The sequence below is a fragment of the Patiria miniata genome, unplaced genomic scaffold, assembly GCF_015706575.1.
Source record: "Patiria miniata isolate m_02_andy unplaced genomic scaffold, ASM1570657v1 HiC_scaffold_20, whole genome shotgun sequence".
Classification (NCBI taxonomy): domain Eukaryota; kingdom Metazoa; phylum Echinodermata; class Asteroidea; order Valvatida; family Asterinidae; genus Patiria; species Patiria miniata.
The window spans coordinates 38,687,417-38,713,787 of NW_024037059.1; the positions used below are offsets into that span (position 1 = coordinate 38,687,417).

At 40.1% G+C, this 26,371-nt stretch overlaps 1 protein-coding gene across 1 annotated transcript in view; it reads left to right on the forward strand.

The window, feature by feature from the left end:
* LOC119728107 overlaps positions 1 to 26,371 on the forward strand; it is a 98,411-nt gene that overhangs the window by 19,026 nt on the left and 53,014 nt on the right. Inside the window, exons 6-24 of the mRNA XM_038200179.1 lie at positions 3,189 to 3,321; positions 3,919 to 4,070; positions 5,501 to 5,579; positions 6,215 to 6,367; positions 8,175 to 8,188; positions 9,139 to 9,274; positions 10,064 to 10,167; positions 11,056 to 11,220; positions 12,117 to 12,335; positions 13,199 to 13,376; positions 14,436 to 14,507; positions 15,571 to 15,678; positions 19,994 to 20,148; positions 20,856 to 20,942; positions 21,626 to 21,761; positions 22,943 to 23,094; positions 23,857 to 24,014; positions 24,354 to 24,427; positions 25,188 to 25,348. Coding sequence (XP_038056107.1) covers positions 3,189 to 3,321; positions 3,919 to 4,070; positions 5,501 to 5,579; positions 6,215 to 6,367; positions 8,175 to 8,188; positions 9,139 to 9,274; positions 10,064 to 10,167; positions 11,056 to 11,220; positions 12,117 to 12,335; positions 13,199 to 13,376; positions 14,436 to 14,507; positions 15,571 to 15,678; positions 19,994 to 20,148; positions 20,856 to 20,942; positions 21,626 to 21,761; positions 22,943 to 23,094; positions 23,857 to 24,014; positions 24,354 to 24,427; positions 25,188 to 25,348 — 2,436 coding nt within the window. The remainder of the gene's footprint in view (positions 1 to 3,188; positions 3,322 to 3,918; positions 4,071 to 5,500; positions 5,580 to 6,214; positions 6,368 to 8,174; positions 8,189 to 9,138; positions 9,275 to 10,063; positions 10,168 to 11,055; positions 11,221 to 12,116; positions 12,336 to 13,198; positions 13,377 to 14,435; positions 14,508 to 15,570; positions 15,679 to 19,993; positions 20,149 to 20,855; positions 20,943 to 21,625; positions 21,762 to 22,942; positions 23,095 to 23,856; positions 24,015 to 24,353; positions 24,428 to 25,187; positions 25,349 to 26,371) is intronic.

The following is a 26,371-nucleotide window of genomic DNA, read 5'->3' on the forward strand; positions in this document are numbered from 1 at the left end:
CCCAGCCACAACATGTCACATGACCAAACTTGGGTCAATTAAAGGTCATCATGGGGTCACTGGGGTTAAAAAGCTGATTTATTTTTTTTTACTCAAAAACACTACTCCTTCCAAAAATTGCCTGGCACAATCACGTGACTCATGCATGAACACGAATTCGTTGGTCCGCAGCTTCCGAGCTTGTTTTCCCTCAACGCCATGAATTGTTTCGGATAATTCCCTCAGACCGTCTTGCGGTTTATCAGCTCCTTTACTTTGTTGCCCTCCCCTTTCAATTTTGCCCTTTTCCTCATCCGCCTGTTTCCTCCTCCCTGTCAATTATTAGCCAAGGTGCCATAGTTTTGGCCAATCAGAGTCATTTGCACAAGTAGTGTTGACCAATCACATCTATTGCCCTAAACCCGCCCTTCTGTTGCCAGTGGGGCCGCCCTTCTATTGCCAGTGGGGCTGCCCTTCAATCACCAGTGGGGCCATTGGTGTTTGTCATCAAAACCCACGAGACCTCCCCAATATCAAAATGCTAATATTTTTGTAACCTTTTGTTGTTAGGCTGTAACTTAAGATACATGTACGGTACGTAGTGCTTGTGTTTGAGAGGTATAATTTAAATATTCTTTTCCTTGATGAGGTTCCGGGAAACTTAATGGCCTATTAAAACCGGTAGATGGATATTACACGGTAGCTTGATGGCCGGACCGATGAAGCAAAAGATTGGCGGCGGCAATATATGGAGCTGTTCTGATGGCAAAAATAGGGCCCACGCTCGGTCGCTTAACGAGCGTTAAACAAGAAGAAAAGGCACCAACCCAAGTGATCGATAAGCATGGCAGAGACTGGTAGCGGAAACAAATTGTCATTGATTAGCAACTCAAGGTAAACGGGGGGGAGGTTTGAGGCAAGTTATGAAGTCTTGCTGATTTGCCGGCACGGTAACCATGGCAACGCACAACTCTAACGGAGAAAATCGATACGCTTGTTGCCGCCGCGCTAAAGATAGCCACAACTTTTATTGTGGAAATGACCTGGACCGTTAAGGCGTTGTTGCTTGGGTTGCTTGGCGATAGAAAAAGAGAGTTGTGTACAAGGACCAAGGATTTTTTTTACGCAGTATTTTAGCCGGTAGTTTTTCTTAGTGATCCCTGAAGTTTGCGGTCAGTGACTTCAGGGGTTTTGTAACTTCTGACTGAGGCCTGCTAAACAGAGGCATATACTAACTGAGACACTGCCAACATGCGGTTGGATAGCTCAGTTGGTAGACCACTGGTGCGGTGTTCTGGTGGTAACAGGTTCAAATCCAGCTCCACATTGATAACAAGTGAACTCAGTCAACTTCCCCTCATGACTTATCCTGACAATCTTATTCTCTCAGAATAATCTGTGGAAAACCGTTCTTTTAGTTGATCTAAAAAAAAAAGGATTTTATTGCTTTTTTAATACACAAGGGCGGATCAAGAAATGTTATAGGTGGGTGGGGGAGGGCTTTCTCAAGTGAAAAGTGTTTTTATTTGAGAATGAAAATGGTCACTGCCGTGGGGGGGGGGGAGATGAAAAATATTGCTAGCAAGCAATTACATCTCATGAAAACAAAAATACAGCAGAAAAGAGAAAAGCAGTATATGTGTTATTGTACGTGGGTTCAAACCCAGACATGGGGAACTTAGTGCTTGTGTTCTTGGGCAAGACACTTTACCACAATTGCCAGTCTCCACCCAGGAGTATAAACGGGTACCTGTGAAGGTAGAGACCAGATTGCACTGACCTCGCGCTGCTGCAGAAAAAAATAGTCTCGTTGCATGATGAACAAGGGAAGTAATTAGCGCTTTGCATCCCTAAGCAAAGGTGCTTTATAAATTTACCAGTTCTTATTATTTTTAAAATTTCATTATTACAGTTAGTTATTGTCACTCTTTTTTCATATCCTGTTACCTCCTAAACATACGTTAGGATCTCGGGCTGTATTCAAAAGAAACACATTTTCGTTCTTTATCCGCAATTCTTTCTGTACGCTTTCTAATTAAGTCGTCTCCTTGGAGTGGCCATGCGGCCTGTAAAAAATCCTTTTATGATCAAGACCTTCTCCAGCTATTCTTGGAGACCCAGTTGTTAATCGTGGATGAAGGGCGCTGTTGTCTGGCACGGGCGTTGAAAGTTTATTAGAGAATTGCCGCAAGCGTACAGCAGAATAGATGTTACACAAACTCACATTAACATAAAACATACATTCTCGGGAGATGACAAAAGGAATGCCATTAATACATTTCGATACGTACCTTGGTCGCTGTTGTTATCTCAGATGCATGAATTATGTTCTAACATGTTTTTAGTAATGTTCATTGTGTATCTTATGTTGCTAATACAATCTAGACCTGCAACAATTCTTCGGTCTTTTGATTTTTTGAGCATAATGTTGATAACTCGAATACATTTTTTGTTTGTTTGAAGAATCCCAATTTTTTTTTTTAAATGAAAGCTACTTCTTCTGAAGCAAAACAATATACAAAACTTCCCCTCGTGAAACTCTCTGAAAGTATATCCTCACCTCGGCCAGTTGTTGGCGAACAGTTGCTTAACACTTACTCGATACGCATACATAATTTCGTCTGGGAATAAAATAGCTCCTGATTGGAAGTATCACGATATTGTGATGGCTCTCTGAGATTTATGGAAAATTTTTTCAAAAACAAAGTCAGCCGTTCAGTGAATTGAAACAGCAACCAAAAAGGGAAATGATAATATTAAAAAAAAATCATACACTTTTAACCTTAACATAATGCAGTACCATTGGATGCATAGTTAACCTGAATGTATTGGTGGAAGGAACTTCGAGCAGATAAAAAAAATAATCAGCCAGTCAGTTGATTGAGTTTGTAATGGAAAGAAATGATTAAACATTTAAAAAAAAAACCAACAATTTATGGGTTTGTGGCTTCCGACTACTGCCCCTGGAACAGTGACATTGACAAATTGGGGAACCGCCAACATGGGGCTGGATAGCTCAGTTGGTAGAGCACCGGAACGGCAATCTGGAGATCGGTGCAGGTTCAAACCCCGCTCCAGTCAATTTCTTTCTTAAACTTTGACAAAAATAATTGTGTACCATGCCGGCCTAATATTACAGGTCATGTAGATCGTAGTATGCACCTACCCTGGAATTTACCTGTTTGCAAATGCTTCATTTTTTGCCTCAGGTGCGGCTTCAAGACGTACATACCGGTGATGAGATTGTGTTCCCTTGCAGTCGTTGGATGTCGCGTCAGGAAGACGACGGTCAGACTTGTCGCGAACTGCCTGTTATCGTGGAAGGAAGCCCAGTGTTCCCAAGTAAGAATCTCTTTGTGAAAACATGGAGTATTTGTGAAGCGTTCTGGCAAAAATGACACAGAACTGGGAAGAGGTCGAAATGAGGATTTCTTGGTATTAGGAAAGATAATAAGGTTCTCCTTGCGGTACTTTTTGATGCACCTCATTCGGACATTCCGTTGACAAGTTATGGCTGTTTATTAAGTTCGCGTTAATTGACATGTCAAAAAAGTGAAATACTGAGAAAAAGACCTTTAAAGTTTCAAGTTCTGTATTCATGAAAATAACAGATGCCAATTTTTTTCCTTAAAAAAACACTGTTATTCCACGATTTTTATGCTATTTCTTTATAAAAGATGAGTAGTAGACACAAAAGAGATTACAAATATCAATATATATGAAAATCAAAAAAAAAAAAATCACCCCTATTCGTTGTTTTTCATTTTTCTCTACTACGGCCTGTGCAGGGCCAGTTGTGTCTCATTTTGACAGAACGCCATACAGTTATATTCAAATATATTGATTTTGAATGTAGACAGTTTTTTTTGACTTTCGTGATTCATTTACTGCATCTTTTCAAGTCCTATCTTCTAATAAACCATTCCCTTCTATTTCTAGTTGTCAACTACTACGTTGCTGTTGTGACTGGCAACTATTGGAACGCTGGTACCGCTGCAAAGGTCTACGTAACCGTGTATGGGGAGAGAGGAGACACCGGCCCACGGTTACTGCATAAAACGAAGCGGACCAAAAAATTTGACAAAGGAAAGGTACGTGACTGTGTCTGCACACGGCGAAAAATAACCTCCATCATTTCTAATTTAGTGATTGGGTACGACCCTATTATTCTTTTGAAATTAATGTTCTTTGTTTGTTTCTTGTTTTTCTGGATAACAATTCTCCGCGGGTTTTTTCCTTAACGGTTTGTGGTATGAACTTCTAACTTTCAATATATATTGACCCTGATCCAAAGTGGTGCATATTGCTCTGACGTCATGATGATATCATCAGGTATCAAATTACAAGCGATTTTTTTTCTTCAAAATATGACAATTTTGTGTTATGTATAACTCAAGAGCAAAATGTCCGATCATGTCCATACTTTGTGATCTGATGGACTGTATCTTGATTTACATTTTTGATTACCAGAGTTAAAGTCGTCTGACCTTTCCTTCCAGTGCTACCGGAAGGTCAAAGTTAGGTGAAATCAAAATATAGAAATAAGCCTGAAGTCAAAACAAACCAAGATTTCTTCCAAACGGTTGATGTGTTGATCATAAAACCTGGTATGAACTTGGACCCCATGAATCTCTAGGTTTTTTTGTTTTTGTTTTTGTTTACCACTTTTTGTAGTGACAACACTTTCTGCAATTTCTGGTCTTTAGGAGTAGCCTTGACCTTGAATTGTTCTCCTCGTCACAAGAGTTTTGTTATGGACTACAAATAAAACTCTCCCCCTCTCTCTCTTGGGCTTTTTCCAACATCTATAATTAACAAGACTTTCCGTACTTGATCTTAATGAGGTTTTTGTGCCTCCATTTGACTGCTTTTTTAGTCCTTGCCTCAATGCTGGAATGACGACGTCAATGAGAATTAGAGACGCTTGACGTCTTTTTGAGGTCACTTGTAAATTATGATTGTAATTGACATTCGGGCTGGAAAAAATTTGACGTGTGTTTATCGCATGGCCCAATTTCAAGGCTCTGCTAAGCACACAATTTTCTGCTTACAAAGTTCTGTCCGTTTCTCAGAGACCTTACATAATACACTAGGAATAGGAACAGTAAATTAAAGAGCACAATTTCCTCAAAGGCAGAATTTTGCTTAAAATCTCTGTGCATGTGACAATGTCTTTGCACAGACGTACTCTCTAGATTTGAATTTTGTTTTTGATTTTTCTGTTTTGGTTGGCACAGTCTTTCTACTTACATGATCACCTACCTTGAAGTAATGCCATGTTATTTGCCCCAGCCTTGAGAAATACACACAGTTTGTCTATAGAATGGACTTCAAATAGAAAATGTTGACTGTTGGTTTATACATGTATGTGGGCAATATGCTGCTGCCCACTGAAAAATTAAAAGTATTGATGGTGTTCGCACGTATAGAAGATTTCATGCAAATGAATGTATTTTATGAATGACTCAAATTGACTGTTAGTTACAATTTTTGGCATTCACTTGATTTTATTTTTCCCCAGACGGATGTGTTTAACATCGAGGCAGTGTCACTGGGAATGCTGAAGAAGATACTCATCGGCCACGATTCAACTGAACCAGGTAAACATTTTGTCGTTTACGGTCGAGTCTCGTTAATACAAACTCGTTCGGACCTAGCCAAATTGTTTGTTATATCAGAATTTTGTATTAAGAGGAACATCAGTCCCATTCATTGTGCACATAAATTGCACAGTCGGGACTAAGGCTTTATGTTTTGTATTAATTTAGAATTTTGTATTAACAGAGTTTGTACTAACGAGATTCGACTGTATATTGTCCAAAAAAAACCGCAGTGTTCTGATGCTGTTGAGGTTGAAGGTTTAATTTCTCATTCTCATTTCTTATACTTGTTTATGAGGATAAGAAATTCCCCTTCCAAAGCTTGTCAAAGTGTATCGACAAATCTGGTGGCAGCTATGTTCTGCGGCCATTTTCTGCTTGAGATTTATTGCATTGTTTTTGATTTGGCAAAAACACATTTTTTTTCTTCAAACGCTGTGCATTACCTTTTAAATCCCAAAACTCACACAAATAGATGAACACGCTTTTCTCGGGTAACAATTCTGTATTCTAGTTTCTTTCATTCTCAAATAAAGTGACTGAATCTTGACAACGTTGAGGACATCTCCAGAGCATTGTTAGTAATAATTTAGACTGATTAAAAAAAAAATGTTTTTATTTTTTGTCGGCAACAGAGGATGGTTGGTTCCTTGAGAAGGTGATCATCAAGGATCACAAGGGCTCCAGTCTAGAGTCGGTATTTCCCTGCCATAGTTGGCTGGACGCAACTCTTGAGGAAGACGGCAAAACCAGTAAAGAAATCTACGTCAACAACAAACAGACCAATTGTAAGTTTACCTATGCCACCCTCAATGTTTTCCCGGCAGTTGCTGCGTTCACTGTAAATGTATAACCCCCCTTACTGCATGAAAAGCAAGTTGATCTGAATCTACAAAAATCTAAGACAGTCTACCCATCATTTGCCTAAAAGGGTCCAAGAAATAAATTTTACGCTGGAGTATATTTGTAGAAAGCCATGAGACATCCCTTTTTTTATATAAAGTTTTGCAAAGTGCGTTTTTTTTTCAACACTAACAAAGTTTCATACTTTTCCAGACAACTGAGGGCGCTGTTGCTGTGATGTCACTTTAGAAACACACTCTGAAGATTAGGGCTTTTCTCTTCAAATTGTAAACCCAAAATTCTGCTTATTGAAAAACATTTGTGCATAAAGATTTTTTATTGTCTTACTGTCGTATACACCAACAATGAACCACTGAAAGCAGAAAAATAACCACGGCAAACACCTACAATTCTGGCGACTTTTACGTGGAAGCAGATGTGAAACTGATCTTTCTGCCTTGAATGACATCACAGTTTTGCTCATGAATATGGAAATTTGAGATAATTAGCATGAAAACCAAAAAGGCACCAAACGCCCTTAAAATGGCGACATCAAGATTACAAATAAAAATTAAATGGAACACACAGGCACATTTCAAGAATTGCATAAAAAAAATCCCATAACATGGGCCCATGACAGAAACCCACTTTAAAAGTTGCTGTGGAATAATTCATAGCAGTTTTAAAAGCCATTTATTGGAAAGCTCACTCACAGTAATCTCTCCTGGTATCAGCTTACCGGTATTGTGAATAATTTATAACAAGAATATAGAGTCTTTGTTTGTCGTGCACATTGCTTCATAGTGAAACAGTATGCCTCAAATGGAAATGCGCATTTTCAATGAAAATTTGATGAGTCTTGTGTTGTTAATGAGTTGCCATGGAAACAGATCTTGTTGATACTTATGAATGCAGAAGGTTTTTATTCATGATTATGGCATTGTACAGACAAGCACATTGTATATACACATATGCAATTGTAAAAGATTGGACATTTCTGTGAAAAAAATCTTTTTATTTTCATTGTGATGTTGACCCGTAACCTGACTTTGCATAGATAATTGAAATTGCTTAAAATGCCAGCATTGCAGTGTCAAGATTTTAACCAGTTCGCGCCGGATTACGTGTATACACGCAAAGGTTTTGCGATATTCAAAACTGATGACGGATAAACACCCAACGAACGAGGCCAGAAATATCTGTCAGTGACCCGCTCGCAGCGAGCGAGGCTGGAAATGTGAGTGTGCTGCCCGAGGGTGATGGCTTCAACCCGCCTGGCTTGAGGTCGAGTGAAAAAAGAATCCCGCGCCTCGTTCCGTTCTTGTCAAAATAATCCTGGCGCAAACTGGTTAAACCCGTTTTTTTTTGGCATGAATTTGCTATTGTTTTTGCATGAGCATGTGAGGAGTGAAGTTTTACACTTATGCCTTAATATTTTTGTACTCTTTGACAAACTTTCAGATCGTGCAATTTCATTTTTGAATTTCTCTATATGAAATCTACAGGTGTGTACATAGTTGAACTTGACTAAAGTTCTGATAAAGTGTGAGGGAGGGGGAAAATCGGTCAACTTTATAAGAAATTATTTTTCTATTGTGTTCACAAACCTGTTATTTAGATGCATGAGGTTTTGAATGCTTCAAATTTTAATGCTTTGTTGTGATTTGGTGTTTTACTAATGATATGTTTTGTCGTTCTATTTGTTTATAATCTTTGGTTTTTCCTGCATGCATCTGATCATTGGAATTGCAGTGGAAAAAGAAATGGTGAGAATACAGTAGAGACATTGTGTGCAGTAGAGAGAATGAAAATGCATTATACTTGTCTTAAAATCTAAAAGTAAAAAGATTGAGAAGCATTCTTAGATAGTGTAGAAGTATGTGTTTTACCTAACCAGAGGAAATCTTTTCTACAAGCTTTTGTATTCATGAAAATAAACACTGCCAAAAAAAAGGAAGTGCACACTGATTGGAGGGGTGATAATTTTGAATCTGACCGTCTTATGATGACGTCATTTATATAGACCTTTGGGGAATTTTGTCAACTACATTTTGACGCCCCGTTTGCTACCAAAGACTGTAGATCACCCAAGATTGACAACGGTTTATTGAAAATGATGCAGTTTGAAAAGTTGAAAATGTAAAGATTACGCGAGGAGAAATTGCTAAGCGTAACCACACATGCCCGTTATTGGCCCCTATCAACTGCACAGTGCCCGAACAAAGCGCGGGTAATTCAGTTTGTGTGCTCCCATGCATACAAGCACTGTGTGATTGGTTTTCCCTGCCGTTCGTTTCGGGCAGTGTGACATTGTCACGCAGCAATTTCCACTCGCGTACTCTTTAAATTTGCAGCTTTTCATACTGCATAATTTTTCATAAACCGTTGTCAATGTTGGACGATTTACAGTCTTTGGTAGCAAACGGGGTATCAAAATGTAGCTAACAACATTCCCCAAAGGTCTATATAAATGACGTCATCGTAAGATGATCAGATTCAAAATTATAACCCCTCCAATGAGTAGACTTTCTGTTTTTGAGACGAATTTTTGTCCTACAGTATCTAAGTCTTAACAAAAATTACGAACTCACAAAAACCCTTCCAGATCTTTATTTCTTATGTATTCATCGTTGTTTCAGAACACTTTATTACATTTTGCCAATTTTGTTTCTGTAAACCTATAATAATGATTTGCACCTTTACTTGTTCTGATCAGTGGGAGCAGGAGAAGTGGAAGTTTAAGCCCGGCAATCAGCTGGTGTTCATCAGCAAGGGATCAGGGAAAGCCATTCAGATCAAGGCCGATGGCTCTATCGAGGCAGCGGCCGATCCGTACAACATCCAGAAAACAGGTATGTATGTAATGCGATCAAGCTAAATGAGTCGTTTATCGACCCCGGTCAATTTTTTTTTTATTACAGATTTGAAAAGAGTACAATCTCAGCATTACTGCTGTGAAAACCGCATGCTGATACCATCTTTAGTTAAAAAAATAATGGAAGTTGGAACACCAAGAGATGTGATGAAGTGATGTGATGAAGTGGTCCTATTTTGGCCTGAATCTCCAAATGAAAATTCCTGACAAACGACTCATGTATCTTGATCGCATCACATATGTAATCAGAGCTGTTCTTTAAGTCAACCACAAGTCAAAACCAAGTCCTATCATATTAAATCTAAATACCAGTCATGCCAGATGTAACAGGAGGTGAATAGTAAGAAAGGAAAACAATTACCGCAGTTCACTTGCGTAGCTTTTTTATGCTGTGTTCTGTCAAAAACTGTTCTGGGCAGTTGCCTCGGGGGGAAAAAAGCCCAGATTTTTCAATATTGTAAAAATGTTAATCTTTGTTTTACAATTTGCCAGTTTTGAAGCTCCTCAAAATTGTTTTCACAAAGCTTTTTTCCCGTAGCATTTCTTGAACTGCCATGCCTCTACAAATTTTGCAAAATACCTTTTAAGCAAAACTAAAAAAAAATGCAAAAACTAAAAAAAAAAAATTAAAAAAAAAATCCCACATGATTTTTTGTTCCCAATTCATTTCAAGTTCTCCCGAAAAGCCTTTGATTTTATGAACATTTGATTTATATATTTCTTTTGATTGGCTTGAACAAATAATTGAATTTTTTTTGGCTTGTAGCTATATTTGAAGTTCAAAAGATGAAAGCCAATGTGCACGTCGTCACCAACGTGGCCAACCCCGACCACAGCATCGCTATGGACTCCAACAAGATATCCGGAAAGGTAAAAATTGTGTTCTTATTGTACGTATGTACTAACTTAAAACCGGAGAACATCATTTGCAGCTATCCAAAAAATGAACCGACAAAATTATTGTTGAAAAGCTTCCTTGGTGTAAAGATAGTAACGGCACTAAACTTCATGCGAAATTATTCTTTCTGGCATGCTGTCATTTTGAAGAAAACAATAAAACGTCATTTCCAAAGATGCGTCTAAGGACGCATCTTTGTAAATTTCCATTAGTATTCGGTTTTTAATTCAGCGAAGCCACGAATAGGTGCGCGCAAGCGTTGACATGACGCACACGCAAGCGTGGTTGCTATTATTTGTCAGTTCAGGGCATGACATCGTTTAGCTGCAATCTGCTGAATGATAACGTGTCTTGGGCACTGATTCCGGGCGCAATTCAAAAAAATGACTTGGCAACTTTTGAATTGAAATTGAGATTCTAGAATATTGTTTTCTTGGAATATACAGCATTCACTGAGATTAAACTTTGTCAGGTTAGTTGTTAAGCACCCTACTTTAGATTTTGAGCATTTTGGTGGCTTCAAACGAAGAAATGCACAAATGACAAGTGATTTACTCTATCTTTAAAAGCAAGAATTTGATTTTTTAAAATATTGATATCCTCAATGATATTGCACGCACAAAATGAATGTTTTTCCCAAGGAGAAATAATTTGATCAAATTTTGATGGGCACAAAGTCAGTGTGAATATTCAGTTGGCTTATTGGTTTCATTTTTTATTTTAATGATACGCCATTGTAAATATGGTAGCTATGAATACTAAATATGTTATATTCACAAAAACATTTGCATCAAATTTTTTTTTTTGTAGTTTCTTCTTTGACAGCATTCACTTTTTTCCTACAAAAATTCCATTTCTAGGGGAAGGGGAACGAACTGAAGCTCCGAATTCAACCGGATCGGAGCATCGTCATGGAAACGGCCAAGAATTCCTCCCAGCTCTTGACTTTTGGTCAGACGGGGAAACCCGGGGACGTCCGCGGGCCATCTCTGGGACCGACCAGGCAGTTCTACTGCTATGTCAAGGTATCGCACGCCAACCCAGTCATTTCTTAGACACTCATGATATAATTAGAGTTGATATGGGTGGCATGGGTGGCTTGTGCGTAAAGCGCTCGCCTCTCACCAAGGTGACCACGGTTCGAATCCTGGTCGCGGATCGCATGTGAGTAGAGTTGTGCGTTGGTTCTCTCCTGTGCCACGTGGGTTTTTCTCCGGGCCCTCCGGTTTTCCTCCCTCCGGAAAAATCAAACACTTTCGATCTCAGGCTGTGCTCCGTGGTCATATATGGGTTGATGCGGCCGGCAGCCATAGGCGCCTTTACGTGCCAGCGACCCGGCCACGTTGTAGCCGCGTCCTTCGCAATTCAGCATACCAGCTGCTAGTAAGGATGATTAGCCTCCCAAATTATTATTATTATATGAGCAGTTCCTAACTCTTCGCATACAGCAAATATTGGCTCATAATGGCACCCACCGAAGACTGCTATTATTTGCAGCCAGGGGCCAATTTCACGGCGCTGCTAAGCACACAAATTTGCTTAGCACCAAAAATGTTGTCTTATAAAAGCAGGTTATCAGCCAAAACTCCATGTGGCATATATTGCTCGTGATTAGTATTCAGCTGTTGTTTGCTATAGCATGAAAACCACGTGGAGTTTTGGCTGGTAAACTGCTTTTATAAGCCAGGCTTTTTTTTGTGCTAAGCAATTTTTTTTCCTTAGCAGCGCCTTGAAATTGGGCCCAGGCTACATTACAGGACTCAATTCCATGGCTCTGCTAACCACAGAATTCCGCGCTAACGATCACCATTTTGTGCTAACAGCGCTAGCAGAAAAATTCTGTGCTTAGCCTGTAAGCCCAGAATCCTTAGTTACGGGATGTGCGCAGATGTAAAAAATCCTCGCTAACCCTTTTTTGTAGGGCATGTTCCGAGACGAGGGCATCGTGATGTTCTACACCTCGCGTATCCAAACCCTGACGGTCACGTCGGACGGCGTGTTGCTGGCCACAGGTCAAAGGTCAGAGGACGCCTACTGGAGGGTGCACAAGGTCGGCGAGAGCGGCTCGGTCAGGATGTTTGAGAGTCTTGCCCAACCCGAGAGTTTCCTCAGGATCAAGGACGGACACTGTGACGTGCAGGTGAGGATTAGAACAGAGACGAAACAAAAGCAGCAAACAAAACATAGTAAATCGTGACGTAATAAACAGGACTCGTTTATACAATGCTGCATCGGGAGTCCTGTTTATTACGTCACGATTTACTATGTTTTGTTTGCTGCCCCCAACCACGACTTTTACACAAATTGCACGTTCGGGTCGAAACAGGACCTGAAAAACAGCTCTCAAAAGTACCTTTTGTACTCATTTCATGACAGACACAATAGTCGTTTTATTTTATCACACCTTAGGCTACATATACCCGAGCATTCCACAACCTCTTTAATTGTGACCTGACTTGTGTTGGACTTGGGACGATTGAAATGCAAGATGCACGATAAGCACAAGTTTGTTGTTTTGTGCAGCAAATGAAGGCATAGCTGATGTAGCCATTGCAGGGAACATAAATGATGGTGCTCAAAATTAATTATGAAAGAACAGGTGTGCTTGCTATTTGTGGCCATCGTAAAGCATACCATTGCCCAAGGTATCGAGGTCGATAAGAGGAATTCACAGCTTGATTTTTGAAAGGTACAGGAATGCTCATTTAAACCAAGAGACAATGTTGAGAGTTACAACTGATTTTGAAAATAAGGAAAGATAAAACTTCAAGGATTACCATCGCTATAGTTTAGGTTTTTTGCCAATGGCAGAGCTAGCACTTTCAAAATCGTAACGTGAATGTGTCTGCTTCTTTTCAAAACCACAATTTTCTTATAATCAGTTCGCGTTTGCCAGCTTCTACCAAGCTGTACGCTTAACCACGCAGAACCTCGAAATGCACAAGTTTGCCTGTTAACAAATTCACAAAACTGAAAAGCCAAAAATATAAAAAAAATTTACAGGGATCTGGAGACGACTATTGTCACTTCAAAGTCCTTCGAGTGAAGGAGAAGGGATACGTGAGCCTACAGTCAGTAGCCAGCGGGGACGTTTGCGTCGGCTTCGTGCCTTATGGCAGCGTCAAGCCGACGGTGGATACTGGAGAGGATAACGTGAGACTCCACCCGCACGTCATACAATGTGAGTATCCGCTCCGTTCACAAGTACCCCCTCACCGGCAAAGCAAGGACAGTATGGGGTGACCGACCGACGCCATCTTGCCTGACTGCAATTCATTTGCCGCGAAGCGCGGCCACTGCTTGTACATAGTACAAATCCCCTGGTGTACGTGCGTCACACACAAGGAACGGTGCGCGTCGACCAGCGAAATGTCCTGCCCATGGGACATCGTTGCTAGGTAAAAGGGCGTCCTCTTTCATCAGCGCACGGAGCTCATACTTGCTTTGTCTTTCATCTTAACTTTGATTTAATTTTTTTGGGGAAACTGCCTGAAACCCACAAATTCCAACACTGTGTAGAAAACTAATGGCACATGCTTTGCACTTGAACAAACAGGGGACTGTTGAGTATCATGTAAAGTATTAATGCTGGGCTGAGAAGCCCTGCAATCGATTTCATGAAACTCATTGTACATGACTAGCGACGCACTGCAGTGCTGCGACGTGTTGTATCCCTACGATGCGTCGCAGCTGTGACGCGTCCTGCGATTCATTTCACTAAACACGTTGTAAGTGCGACGCTTAAAGAGGTGTACTTATAGCATAACACGGCAACGTTCAGAAAATAGTTGTCTGATATTCAGCAAAGAGTCGTTGACACGTCATAACTTGCGATGTGTTTTAAGCCGTTGTCAGGAAACTTAGGACGCGTTCAACTCATTGTAAGTTTTGTGAAATGGATCATTGCAACTGAGTTGCGACGTGTTACAGCGCTTAGTGAAATCAGGTGCTCATTCCATCACAATCCAACAAAACCAGGTGTTAGAAACGGAATGCTTGGATAAATGGGCATTTCCAGCTTTATGTAATACCTCTGGCAGGAGGTCAAGGAGATTACAGACTAGGAGTTTTGGATCGTTTCTCTGAGTCATAATTCGGGATATTTTGATGTTCATGAAAATTGTGCAACATATTGAAAAAGGCTGAGATATTGAAGACCTGGCCAGAAAAATGGTAAAAAGTGTGTGGTGGATACAACTTGTTCCCCGTGTTAATTTTCTTGTATTTTACTGTCTTTCAGTCGGGACCAAGAAGCAGGTTACTACGCCAACCCCACCAACGTCAGCCAAGCCTGCTGTCAACAGGAAGAAACGTAAGTCATCTCACGCACTGAGCTCTTAATTGAAGTATTGAGCACTTCACTAACTCTCCTATGCAAACATGCGGTACACTCCGTGCAAAGTTGTCCTTTCAGTCAAAATCAGTCAAGTGACTGTTTTTTACAGTTAAGAGCTCCGAGTCTACATAAAGCAAGATTGACTGGCTGTGACTGTTTTATGTAACTTGACACAGCTGTGCTTTGACTGTAGGTGAGTGATAAGCCAGCTGTGCCTACCACTTGCCTGCATTTGTCAGTTGACTGAATTTGACTACTCACAGTGCTTGCTTGAATAATTATGATCTGGCCGTTGGTGACTAGCCTGTGTAAAAAGCATGGCAGGGAGAGGATTGATTTTTTTGACTGTCTGTGACTGTTCAGACAGCAGGAGGGTTAAACATCATGTTTTGTACTATTCACATCGTGGGCACGTGTGGTCTAGCGGTGGAGCACAGCATTCATGATCGTGAGATTGTGGGTTCGAGCCCCGCCGTGGCCATGCGTGTTGTGCCCTTGAGTAAGGCGCTTTACCTCAATTACTCCTCTCAACCCAGGTGTTAAATGGGTACCGGCATTATTCAATGCTGGGAAGGTAACAGACTCGCTGTGGAGGAGGTGTGGCGATCCCCCCACAGCAGCATATGAGTCTGGCCCAATCGCTAATGAAAGAGAGATAGGCACTCCGTTACTGTTAATACATGTTCGTCGCCTTTACTTTACTAATTAAAAGCTAATGTTTCTCATTAAATTTTGTCACATTTTATAAAATTAGCTACCATAGAAGAATCCACGCTCCATGACACTTTGACCAATCACATCCGTGATTGATGTCCGACATGCGTGCACAAAAGTCGTACATGCGTGCGCGTGCGAAAGACAATTGCCCAGGTGCACAGAATCTATTGGCTGTATGGCCCGCAGAATTTGCATAAATAAGCATGCAAACATCAAGACATCTTTAAGGAGCAGACTCCAACTAACTGAGGGCATCTCAGGATGAACACCTCTGAGAAACAGTCACGAAAATGATTACCACAACACAATAATTTCCCGACAGGTGTACTGAACAAACAGCCCGGCAACAACCCCAAGAAAGCCGCAGCACTGCCCCTCACGCCGACTCCGACTCCATCCCCACCGGTCCGAGAAAAGTCTGTCTACGATGGTGAGTTGTAATAATCTGCAAGATGTTAAATTTCTGACTTCACATTTTTATCTGAAAACTTCCTGAATATTCCAAAGTGCAACACTCTGCTGTACTACAGTAAGACAAAGGATCAAGCTCTCTGTAAAAGTACATGTAAATGTCTGGACACTAAAGTACTGACTCCATCAAAATCAGGCAAAACCAATTGTTGGATTTTAAAAGAATTGGGAAGATTAGGGTTAAATAGCACCACGTACTGTGGAATCAAATGAGATTGCTTTTGTCAATTCAAAATGGTAAGGAAAAATAGGCCAATTTTTTTCACGAGACACTCAAATCTTGGAAAAGTCTTTGCATTGTATTCACCCACATCTTGGTGTATCTCGCACGATTTCTAATAATCTTTACACACTTGACCAAAAAGCAGAAGAATGCCCTTAAACAAGCCATGTTTCTTTTTTTAAACGTATAACAAAAGCTGTGTTCAAAATGAAACATGACAGTAAATTATAACAAGAAATAGCTAGCAGTATCTTTGATATATTCTCATCATTTCACTTTCCCTTTCTTTTCTCTTTTATTTTTTATTTAATTTATATTTTCCTCTTTTCCTTGAACACCACTCTCTCCAAAAAAAATTGGGTTAATAATTCCCTAAAACTCACTTACCACAAGAAAAGAAAGTAAGACATTTGAGTACCCCGATACCCTGACCCCTACCCCTACCCCTTGCTGGGATGATGGGCGTTATGAGGAGTTAGAGTACCACTATACACCCAGTCTGACCCCCACCCCAACCCCATCCCCCGATGAAGGGCTGTGCGACGAGTTCTACGCAGGTGAGTCTTACAAACGGGACGGTGAATTGAGGAAAAGCAACCCGAAAATGAATCCTTGTTCGCTTGCAAAAGAATCCAGCGTGACTGGGGGAAAAAAAATGATGCAATAACCTAATGTGTTGTATTGCATCTGTACATGGAGACATCTTGTCGTCATTAATTGTACCTTAGAGAGACATCGGACATAAGGGAGACATTTCAGTGTCTACCTAATTTCACAGCTCCTATTTAGAGCCAAATTTAACCGTCGCAAATATGCTACATCGATTGCTCGTGGTCCAATTAGTAAAAATACCAAATTCGCGGGGGAAGGATAAGGTAAAATTTAAGTTGGCCCTTTTTTTTTTTATTACACAAGTCTGTTGGTTTGTCTCCCTAGTGACCCATTATCGGTAATTATTATAATTATTATTATTTATTTCTGGTAATGAAACCAAGGATTCCTCAAAAGTGCAGAAAAGTGTAGAATTTGCGTTGAAAAATTAAGCCGACGTTTAGCTTCTGTGTCTAGTACATGCAGATGACAATTCTACAACAGATTTTGTTGAGTTAATATTTAGATAATTTACACCATACAAAAGTCAGACTGGAGCATTGACCAAATTGTCAAATGCTCAATGATGTGACGTAATGAACAATATAAAAAAAGACTATTCAATGTTAAGCATGATAATTTGGCTGGCAAGGGCATGAATTTAATTAAATAGTACATGTAGTTCTCCACGCTTAAACAAAGATTCATTTTTGGTTGCTTTTGTTTCTATGTCGCAGTTAGTATATTTATACACATTTTAGTTAGCTTTCTTGTGCACAACATTTGCATGTGCAATATGAGAAAAAAAAACCCACTATGTTTAGGCCGCCGATGTAGTTTGTAATAGTAAAATACTGATGAGGTTGACATTGAGATTCTGTCGGACAGTGTCTACGGTTTTTTACCAGGCAGTGATGAAGACAAACTGGTGTTTGTTTGCATGGTTTTATGCATGCAGTTTCTTTCAATTTATACAAATATTTGATATCTGTTTACCCTTCTTGTTGTCTTAGTAATGGCAGTGTTTCATGGTTTGTGGGTCGAAAATCGGCGGTGAGCATCTGCCTCTTGTTCACTTGTGAGGGGTCTCATGCATCGTGGTTAGATGTAGGTCTGTTTGTGTGTTTTCTCCATCTATGGTAATGTTGTGACACCTGAAATGAATGGTGCTTTGTTTTGCCTGTTTTCTGTGTTGTTGTATACATGTATGTACCTTAAAGAGGTTGTGGAATGCTCGAAGACATTTCCGTCATTTTTCGGGTATATGTAGCCTAAGGTGTGATGAAATAAAAACGACTATTGTTTCTGACATGAAATGAATACAAAAGGTACTTTTGAGAGCTGTTTTTCAGGTCCTGTTTCGACCCGAACGTGCAATTTGTGTAAAAGTCGTCGTTGGGGGCAGCAAACAAAACATAGTAAATCGTGACGTAATAAACAGGACTGCCTATGCAGCATAGTATAAACGAGTGACAGAAACAATAGTCGTTTTTATTTCATCACACCTTAGGCTACATATACCCGAAAAATGACGGAAATGTCTTCGAGTGTTCAACAACCTCTTTAATTTCTCCTGTTCCTATGCTTGGTGATGGTTGTGTTGAGATGTTTTTGAGGATCGTTCTGTCACAACTGCAAATGTTTTTTGTTACATTCTCACTGTGTAGCATATCTCACCTATTGTTTTGTGTTGCGGTTTCACGAGTCTTTTTTTACTAAAGTAACTTGGGAGCCCTTGTTTTCCTGACAATGTTGTCCACATTTTATCCTGTATTTTCCATACTTTGTCTTGAATACTTTTCCTTTTTCATCCTGTATTTATTGGTGATTATGTGAAGTTTTGTTGGGGAGTGTGGCCTAGTGGTTAGGGTCTGTGACTCATGATCAGAGGGTCAGGGGTTCGAATCCAGCTGCTGGTCATATGTTGTGTCCTTGTGCAAGCCACTCAACCCCCACTTGCCTCTCTCCACCCAGGAGTATAAATGGGTACCAGCATTAGTTGGGGAGTAACCTGCGATGGACTGGCATCCCATCCAAGGGGAATAGAAATACTTTCAGTCATTTCATTGGACTATCACCGGAGATAAATGCTGTCCCGATGGGCCATAATGGACCGTGACCGACTTTAATTTTATGTGAAGTTTCGTACTCTTCTGTGCTTCATACATGTACATGTATCTGTCAAGTTACAATTTATTTGTAACTTTAATTGTCTTTTGGTATGTGCATGTTACCTGTCTTCAACACTCTGACCACAAATTAGTCACATGTATTTTGCAGAGAAGCAAAATTTGCTGACGATAGTTTAACAGCAACTTTCTGTCTTTGCACGGAAAAGAGTTAAAGCACGACGAAAGGCTGTGAAACACACGCACTCTTTAGGTCCGCACACTCTTAGCAAGATTTAGTTTGAAAGCTTCGGCTTTTTGAACGGATCTTTACACGTTGCCATAGCAACCTACCTAGTAACAATGTAAAAAAACTCTTTGGTTCGGAAAGCTAAGATTTACTCTTTTTCCAATAGGAAGATACAATGTATCTACAAGTACATACACGCAATTGGCGTAAAACAAAAAGTTTCTGTACATGTATTAACCCTCCTGCTGTCTGAACAGTCACAGACAGTCAAAAAATCAGTCCTCTTCCCCTGCCATGCCTTTTACACAGGCTAGTCACCAACAGTCAGATCATATCAAGCAAGCACTGTGACTAGTCAAACTCAGTCAACAGACAAAAGCAGGCAATTTGGTAGGCACAGCTGGCTTATCAATCACCTACAGTCAAAGCTTAGCTGTATCAAGTTACATAAACAGTCACAGCCAGTCAATCCTGCTTTATGTAGGCTGGGAGCTCTTAGAAACAGTCACTTGATTGATTTTGACTGCTAGGATAGCTGTGTTGAATTTGACAGCCAGAGAGGGAGGGTTAAAAAAAATCAGTTTTTCACCAGGAAAACAACGGCGACAGTTTCATATATACCAGAAATTAAGGGAAATAATGGAATTATTGTCTATTCTAGTTTTCACTTTGTCTGGGTACCACCGCTGCAATTTTTTTAATTAAAATCTTCCATACATTTAACACCTTAGCACCTGTTCAGCATTGTGTTACATTTTATTTATTCCCTGGTGAGCCCAAAAACCCATACGGTGCTGGGTCAGTTGAGGGCGGTACAGGGAGTAACAGGCAGGGCAATAGACCTTGATCATGCTGCCACCATTTTAGTCATGTTCCCTGTATCCAATAACAGTACTGAAGGGTAACTTTTTTGTGCAAAAAGGAACCAGACTATTTTTCCTTCCAGCCTCGCTTTGGTTACGTTGATTTGAATGGGATAAAATCAAGATGGCCGCAACATGATAATGGTATATTGGGTGGACACGGGGACTAATGGGTTTAGGGGCTGTCATGGTCATGTCATTTTTTTCTGGACAAATGTTGGATTTGTTTGATTTTCCAGATGGTGACTGGAAGGTCTGGGTGAAGACGGGCAAGGTAGCCACCAAGGCCTCTGTGGTCCTGGTTGTATATGGGGAGGACGGAGTCTCCCAACCGTTCACGCTGGGCAAAGGAGGCAAGGAACTCTTCAAGGCAGGAGAGGAAAACGAATTCAAGGTGAGAGCTAGAACCAGGCTAGGAATGGAATGGTAGCATGCCATGAATCTTGTTAATACAATCTATTTATTGGGGTCTAAATTTCTATGAAGTTGGACAATATTGTGTGTCATTTCAACATATTATAAGGGGATCACACATGATTAAGGAATTGTTATTGTTTTGCTTGCATGGACTTTTATGTTGTGTTTATATGATCTGGTACATGGTACCCTGTGGAGACATGTGCATAATAGGGAACAAATGATTGTATACGTTTCCAAAGAGCAATTTCTATAGGTAAGTACGGTACGTCTGCACAAGGTTATCACGAAATAGATATATGGATTTTACTCAAAAAACTAGGAATTTCCAAGGTGTGTTGATCCGTCGCAAATTGAAGTATTTATGTAAGGGATATTAAGTCCAAATTTCAGCCCAGGAAATTAATTCTGGTTAAAATTGGATCATTTTGAAAGTACACTTTCAAACTCGAAAACTTTGAACAAAGAAATGACTCCACAAGGATGCAAATTCTAGTATGTGTGTTTCATACCATTTAGCATGATTCATCTTTAATGAATGTAACATACCAGGATTCAAGCTTTCTCTGATCTGAAGATTTAAATTTCAGAGGGGTATTTAGTACTAGATGAATTCCATCAACAGAAAATTTAGAACTGCCGTGATATCTGATTTTTGTGTGATTATTTGATCTTGTGCATCAGGTGAATGTACTTAGTGTTGGCGACATCTACAAGATTCGGATTGGTCTGGACACGACCAGCAAGAAAACCGCATGGAAGCTTGATCAGGTACATGTACAAAAACTTACAAGTCAAATCAGGAGTCAACTTTTCTCCATTCTTATACTGAAGCTATGAGGGATCTAAAGACACTGTAATTTACGATGGTTGGTTTCAAATATTTCAAGAAACTTACGTTGGGTGGCAGGCTTTATGGTTGCAGACCAGTAAATAAACTTCCATTGACCCCAATGATAAATGCCCCAACTTCAGAAATTCAGGAAAAATACTCACAACTCTCTGAGGTGTTCGAGACACACATCAAATTAAATCTTCTTTCATCATCTTTCATTTTCTTATCAATTTTTGGGGGATGAACTGATGACTTTTAGGAGAAATTTCCATCTGAAGATGATCACCCCTTAAAATAGTCCTGAAGCCCATCGCCATTTTGAAAAACGATGCCTACACTCCATTGCAAAATAGAGTGCTTTTAGGGCCCAAATTTCATCAAAACTGCACAGAACTACAAACTCACAGTCCTGTGCACGGCTTCTACCCATATTTTTTTACAAACCCTCAAGTTCATGGCCCACAATATGCTCAAATACCGAAGAATTTGAGGGCATGCAAATCGTGATTAGGCTGGCGTATGTATTTTAGACCGATTTACTGACCTGCAACCTTAAAGCAGCGTTATCATTAGTTCCTTGTTTGTTCACTGTTGGAATACGGGTAACTTGATGCCGCAGGTTAAGATGAAGGACATGATAACCGACGAGCAGCTTCTCTTCAAGTTCAAGAATCGTTGGTTGTCTCCTCATGAAGACGACGCCGATGTGTGGCGGGAATCACCGGCGGTACGGCCAGGGAGCAAACCTCTCTCAAGTAAGTCATGATTTATTGTAAACAGGGCTTTCTCAGGTCCCGGCCTATATCTGGGTACAGAAAAGTCAGCATCGCCATTGTAGTAGGCACTGATGGTATAGCACCACAAGCAGTACCGGTAGGCACTACTTAAGCCTTCAAAGATGTGATGGTTGGCAATAGCTGTGTGAAAAACGCGGAGCCACCACCTTCAATTCGTCACCGTTTTCACGAAGAGCCACATATGTCAATAATTACCATTTTTTTTTATTTTGATTTTTTTCAATATTTTGATTTAAAACAATGTACTTAACCATTTGGACATGTTTCTGTAAGCAAAACATTAACTTCCAAGTTACATTAATGTTGCAAGGGGCCAAAATCTCGATAAATGAAGTTTGCGTTTTCACGAAGAGCCACATACATTTTGGCCCTTTGAACGCGTACAAAACCCATTGCACGGAAATACGTAAAAGTAGGTCAAATGAGATTTGCGTTTTCACGAAGAGCCACATATCTTTGTTACATTTTCAGCTGCGCGCACGTACTCACGCGCGCCTATGGAAATACACATTGAACAGAAAGGGCCAATATGTCGGAAACCTGAATTTGCATTTTCACGAAGAGCCACATATCTTTACTAATTAATTTTCACTAATTGACTTCTGAATTAAGTCTTATTACTGGGTTCATGTAAAAATTCAGCTCGCATAGAATAGTGTGATGGTTTCCTTGCTTCACAAAGTTGTTGCAAAGTGGTATTTTTTGCAGTTTTAAAATATGAGAAACTTCTTTTGCGATTATCTCGAAAACACTTTTTCTTCAAAATCGACATGTGGCTCTTCGTGAAAACGGTGACGAATTGTGCTGGGTTGTCACAATCGTGAGAACCGTACACAGCACAGGTAGTGACCATTATGCCATTTCGATAAAGAAATCACGATTATTTTACGTGAAAATGAGTCCTACTGTCTACGTTACAGCGTACGATCGGGTTACTAACCAAATGTTTGCCTACTGCAATGGTTGCCAGATGGTCATGTGGTTTCGTGACGACATACAATTGGAACCTGTTCCAAACAACAGTTCTGATGCTGTATTGTTTTGCATATGAACAGTGTACCTTCAATTTCCTTCGAAATTCGTCAGAGCCTTTTTACATCAGTATAATTTTGTAATTTTATCGTTTGAATGTTTTGCAGTACATAAATACAGCATACAAGTGACGACAGGTTATGAAGTAGGCTCGTCAACCGATGCCAACGTATACCTGTGTCTGTTTGGTGAGAAGGGAGACACAGGCAAGAGACAACTCATCAAATCTAACCATCAGGAGAAGTTTCAGGAATCACAGGTCAGTAGCATAAAGGTATAAGTTGTGTGGGGTTATAGTCTGCAAATGCCACACTTTTGTTGAAAGCCATTATTCCACATTCTTTGAGAGCTTCCATGAGGAATATAAGCTCAAATGTCTTATAATAATCATAATAATTTGTGGGGCTCATCATCCCTACTCGCAGCTGATAAGCTGAATTGCGAAGGACGTAGCTACAAGGTGGTCGAGCCGCAGGTATGTAAAGGCGCCTTAGGCAGCCGCCATGCGACCCATGTATGACCACGTAGCACAGCCAGAGATCGAAAGTGTTTGATTCTTCCGGAGGGAGGAAAACCAGAGAGCCCGGAGTAAAACCCTCGTGGCACAGGAGAGAACCAACGCACAACTCTCACGTATGGTCCGAGCCGGAAATTGTGCAGACCAGAGGCATGCAAGGACTTCCAGTGAATAGACCTTTATCAAACTGCCACCATTTCAGTCATGTTACCTGTATCCAATAACAGTACTGAATGATAATGTTTTTTGTGCAAAAAGGAATCAGACTATTTTTCCTTCCAGCCTCGCTTTGATTACGTTGATCTGAATGGGAAAAAAATCAATATGGCCGCAACATGATAAGGGTCTATAGCCGTTCAGAATCAATTGAATAGAATTCTGTAAGCTCTGGCGCCAGCTGTACTAGGCTTCTAATTAAATTTTCAGAGGAGATTTGGAAAAGATCACTTCAGTAGAAACGGGCTTTAAGAAGTAAAGTAATCATACTCGCGTTCTCTCTCACAGACTGACATGTTTGAGATGGAGGCAGTGACGGTCATGACCCCTACAAAGGTCATAGTGGGGCATGATGGGAAAGGACCCGGCGCAGGCTGGTACCTGGGCGAGGTCATCATCAAGGAAAGTAAGACGTCCAAGACGGAGTACGTGTTCCCGTGCAATAGGTGAGTATGCCAAGGTCGATTCTGCGAAATACTAAGTTTTGGAAATACTGCTTCTGAATTTTCAGGGATATTCATGAAATTTCTCTACCGGTGTAAAGAGTGCTATATAAGGCTGCGGCTTACGGCTTGTAATTGCATGATTGCCTATGGAAGCCACTGAATCCACTTTCTATAAACACATGCTTTACTGGGAGCCGTAGCCAAGTCATTCAGGTGCGGCTTACGGCTAGGCTTCTCTGAAAGTTTTACCTGACCGCGACCGGAGTGTTTGATGCTATGATTTGATTAAGGTGATTTTATGTGACAGTTATGATGCATTTCCTTTGTTTCTTTTATCAGATGGCTGGACGAGGGACAAGATGACAAGCTGATTGAAAGAGAATTGGAGCTCGGAGAAGTGCGGGAGATTCAGCGTAAGTTGAACTAGCCGTAATTTATAACAAACCCAATCCTGTTTTTAAAGGGAATATACAACATTTGCAAACATCGAAAAATAAAACTACCAAGTTTTTACGAAATACCTTACTAGGATGTTGGTAAGTGACAGTCACAAGCATCCTGTAAAATTATGGCACCTGGTGTGAAATCTTTTTCAAGAAAATGGTATTTTTGTATACATTTCCAACGGTGGTCGGCCGACCACCGTTGGAAAAACTATTTTTCAACTACTGCTCCAAATTTACTTTTCTTCAGTTCAAATTTTGTTTGCTATTGGCTACATGTTCATTAACGGGTGCAGGCCAGCTAGACTGGTTCCCTTACCTTACAATTTTCCGGCATCTATAAATTAATCAATTTTATCTTCAGTGGAGTCAGGGAACCAGACTGCTTGAACTTTTTTTTGGGGGGGGTTTTTCCAGCATTTTCGAACGCAAAACTTAAAACATGTCAGTGTAATAATATTTGATCCATTATACTATCCCGCCAAATAGTTCATTATTGAAAATAACAGCAAAAGCCAATGATGTACATTCCCTTTAAATTAGAAAAAAAAATTTTTCAAGAGAAACTTTCTTGTCTCGCTCGCTAGAGTAATTATCTGGGGAGTGAGACAAGAACATATTTCTTTGAAACAAGATTTATTTTCTTTTATTTTCTTTTTGCACGGAGTCCATATCGATTTCAACAAAATTGATAAACAAAATCTTGTTTGATGTTTTGCTTTTTTTGAAGCCCATGAATGGCAGGTGTACGTGACCACAGGCAGCGACGGTTCAGCAGGCACCACGGCTATGGTCACGCTAGTGGCCTACGGTGACAAGGACAAGACAGAGGTGGCTCTGATACCCAAGGGAGAGAATGGCTTCCAAGCAGGGACCACGCAGGATTTCAGGGTAAACACTTGTAGCTGATGTCATCGTACTACTTGATGGAAAGTTGGAAAATTCATTCTTAACTATAGCAAAAAACTACGCCAACTATACAGGCATGTTTCAAAACCTCAACTGAGCATAAAGGATGCCATGCGTAGGATTACACAGCACATTTGTTGTGAAGCCGGGCAATAGACTTAAGTGTCGCCGCACAGTGTTTGAAGTATATTCAGCATCTTGGATGAGGATGATCAGAGTTGTTACTATGGCTGTGCTTGTACGATATCACATTGGTCACAAAACAGTTTTTGAACCAGTTCTGTCCACTGTTTTGAAAATACACCGTTTTGAAAATACACTTTTTCAGAGGCAGTTTCCTCAAAATTGAAGAGACATGTTGAAATTGTTTTTTAAGATATTCTTAAACTACAAGATCTTGGTCATATATGGTGAAAACGGCATTAAAAATAAAGCTCAAAGTAAGAAATAGCGGCCATTTACAGTAAAATGGTAAAAAAACTAGCTTGTCCACATCTATGGCAGTCACGTAGACGTAATTACAATAATGGCAAATGTTTGTGTGCACAGTGCTATTGTGTTGACCATATCTCATAGACTTGTGTGTGGATAAACTGGTTTTTGACCATCTTTGTTTAAACCATCGCCATTTCTTAATTAGGTTTTATTTTCACCTCATACCATGAAGATGCTGTAGTTTAGTAATATCTTGAAACAATTTTAACACGTCTCCCCAATTCCAAGAAATCTGTGTCTGAAAAAATGTCAACGTTTTTTGGACCAACCTGTAGTTAGTTTTGTCTGAGTTCTTTAGAATCAAGGAGCAAGTCTTAAAAAATCTGGCAATTCTATTAAAAATATGTTTCATTTGCCTAAGAAACAAAACGGTGAAGTTTCTGTGTCAACCTTAATAAGTTGGGCAAATTGTTAGGTATAAAAATGTGCCTTTAGTTTTTGGAGAATTCAGAAAGCTTCCTCAAACTGCCAGGGAGTGGTTTTTTTAACAATAACTGGATTATCATCCTT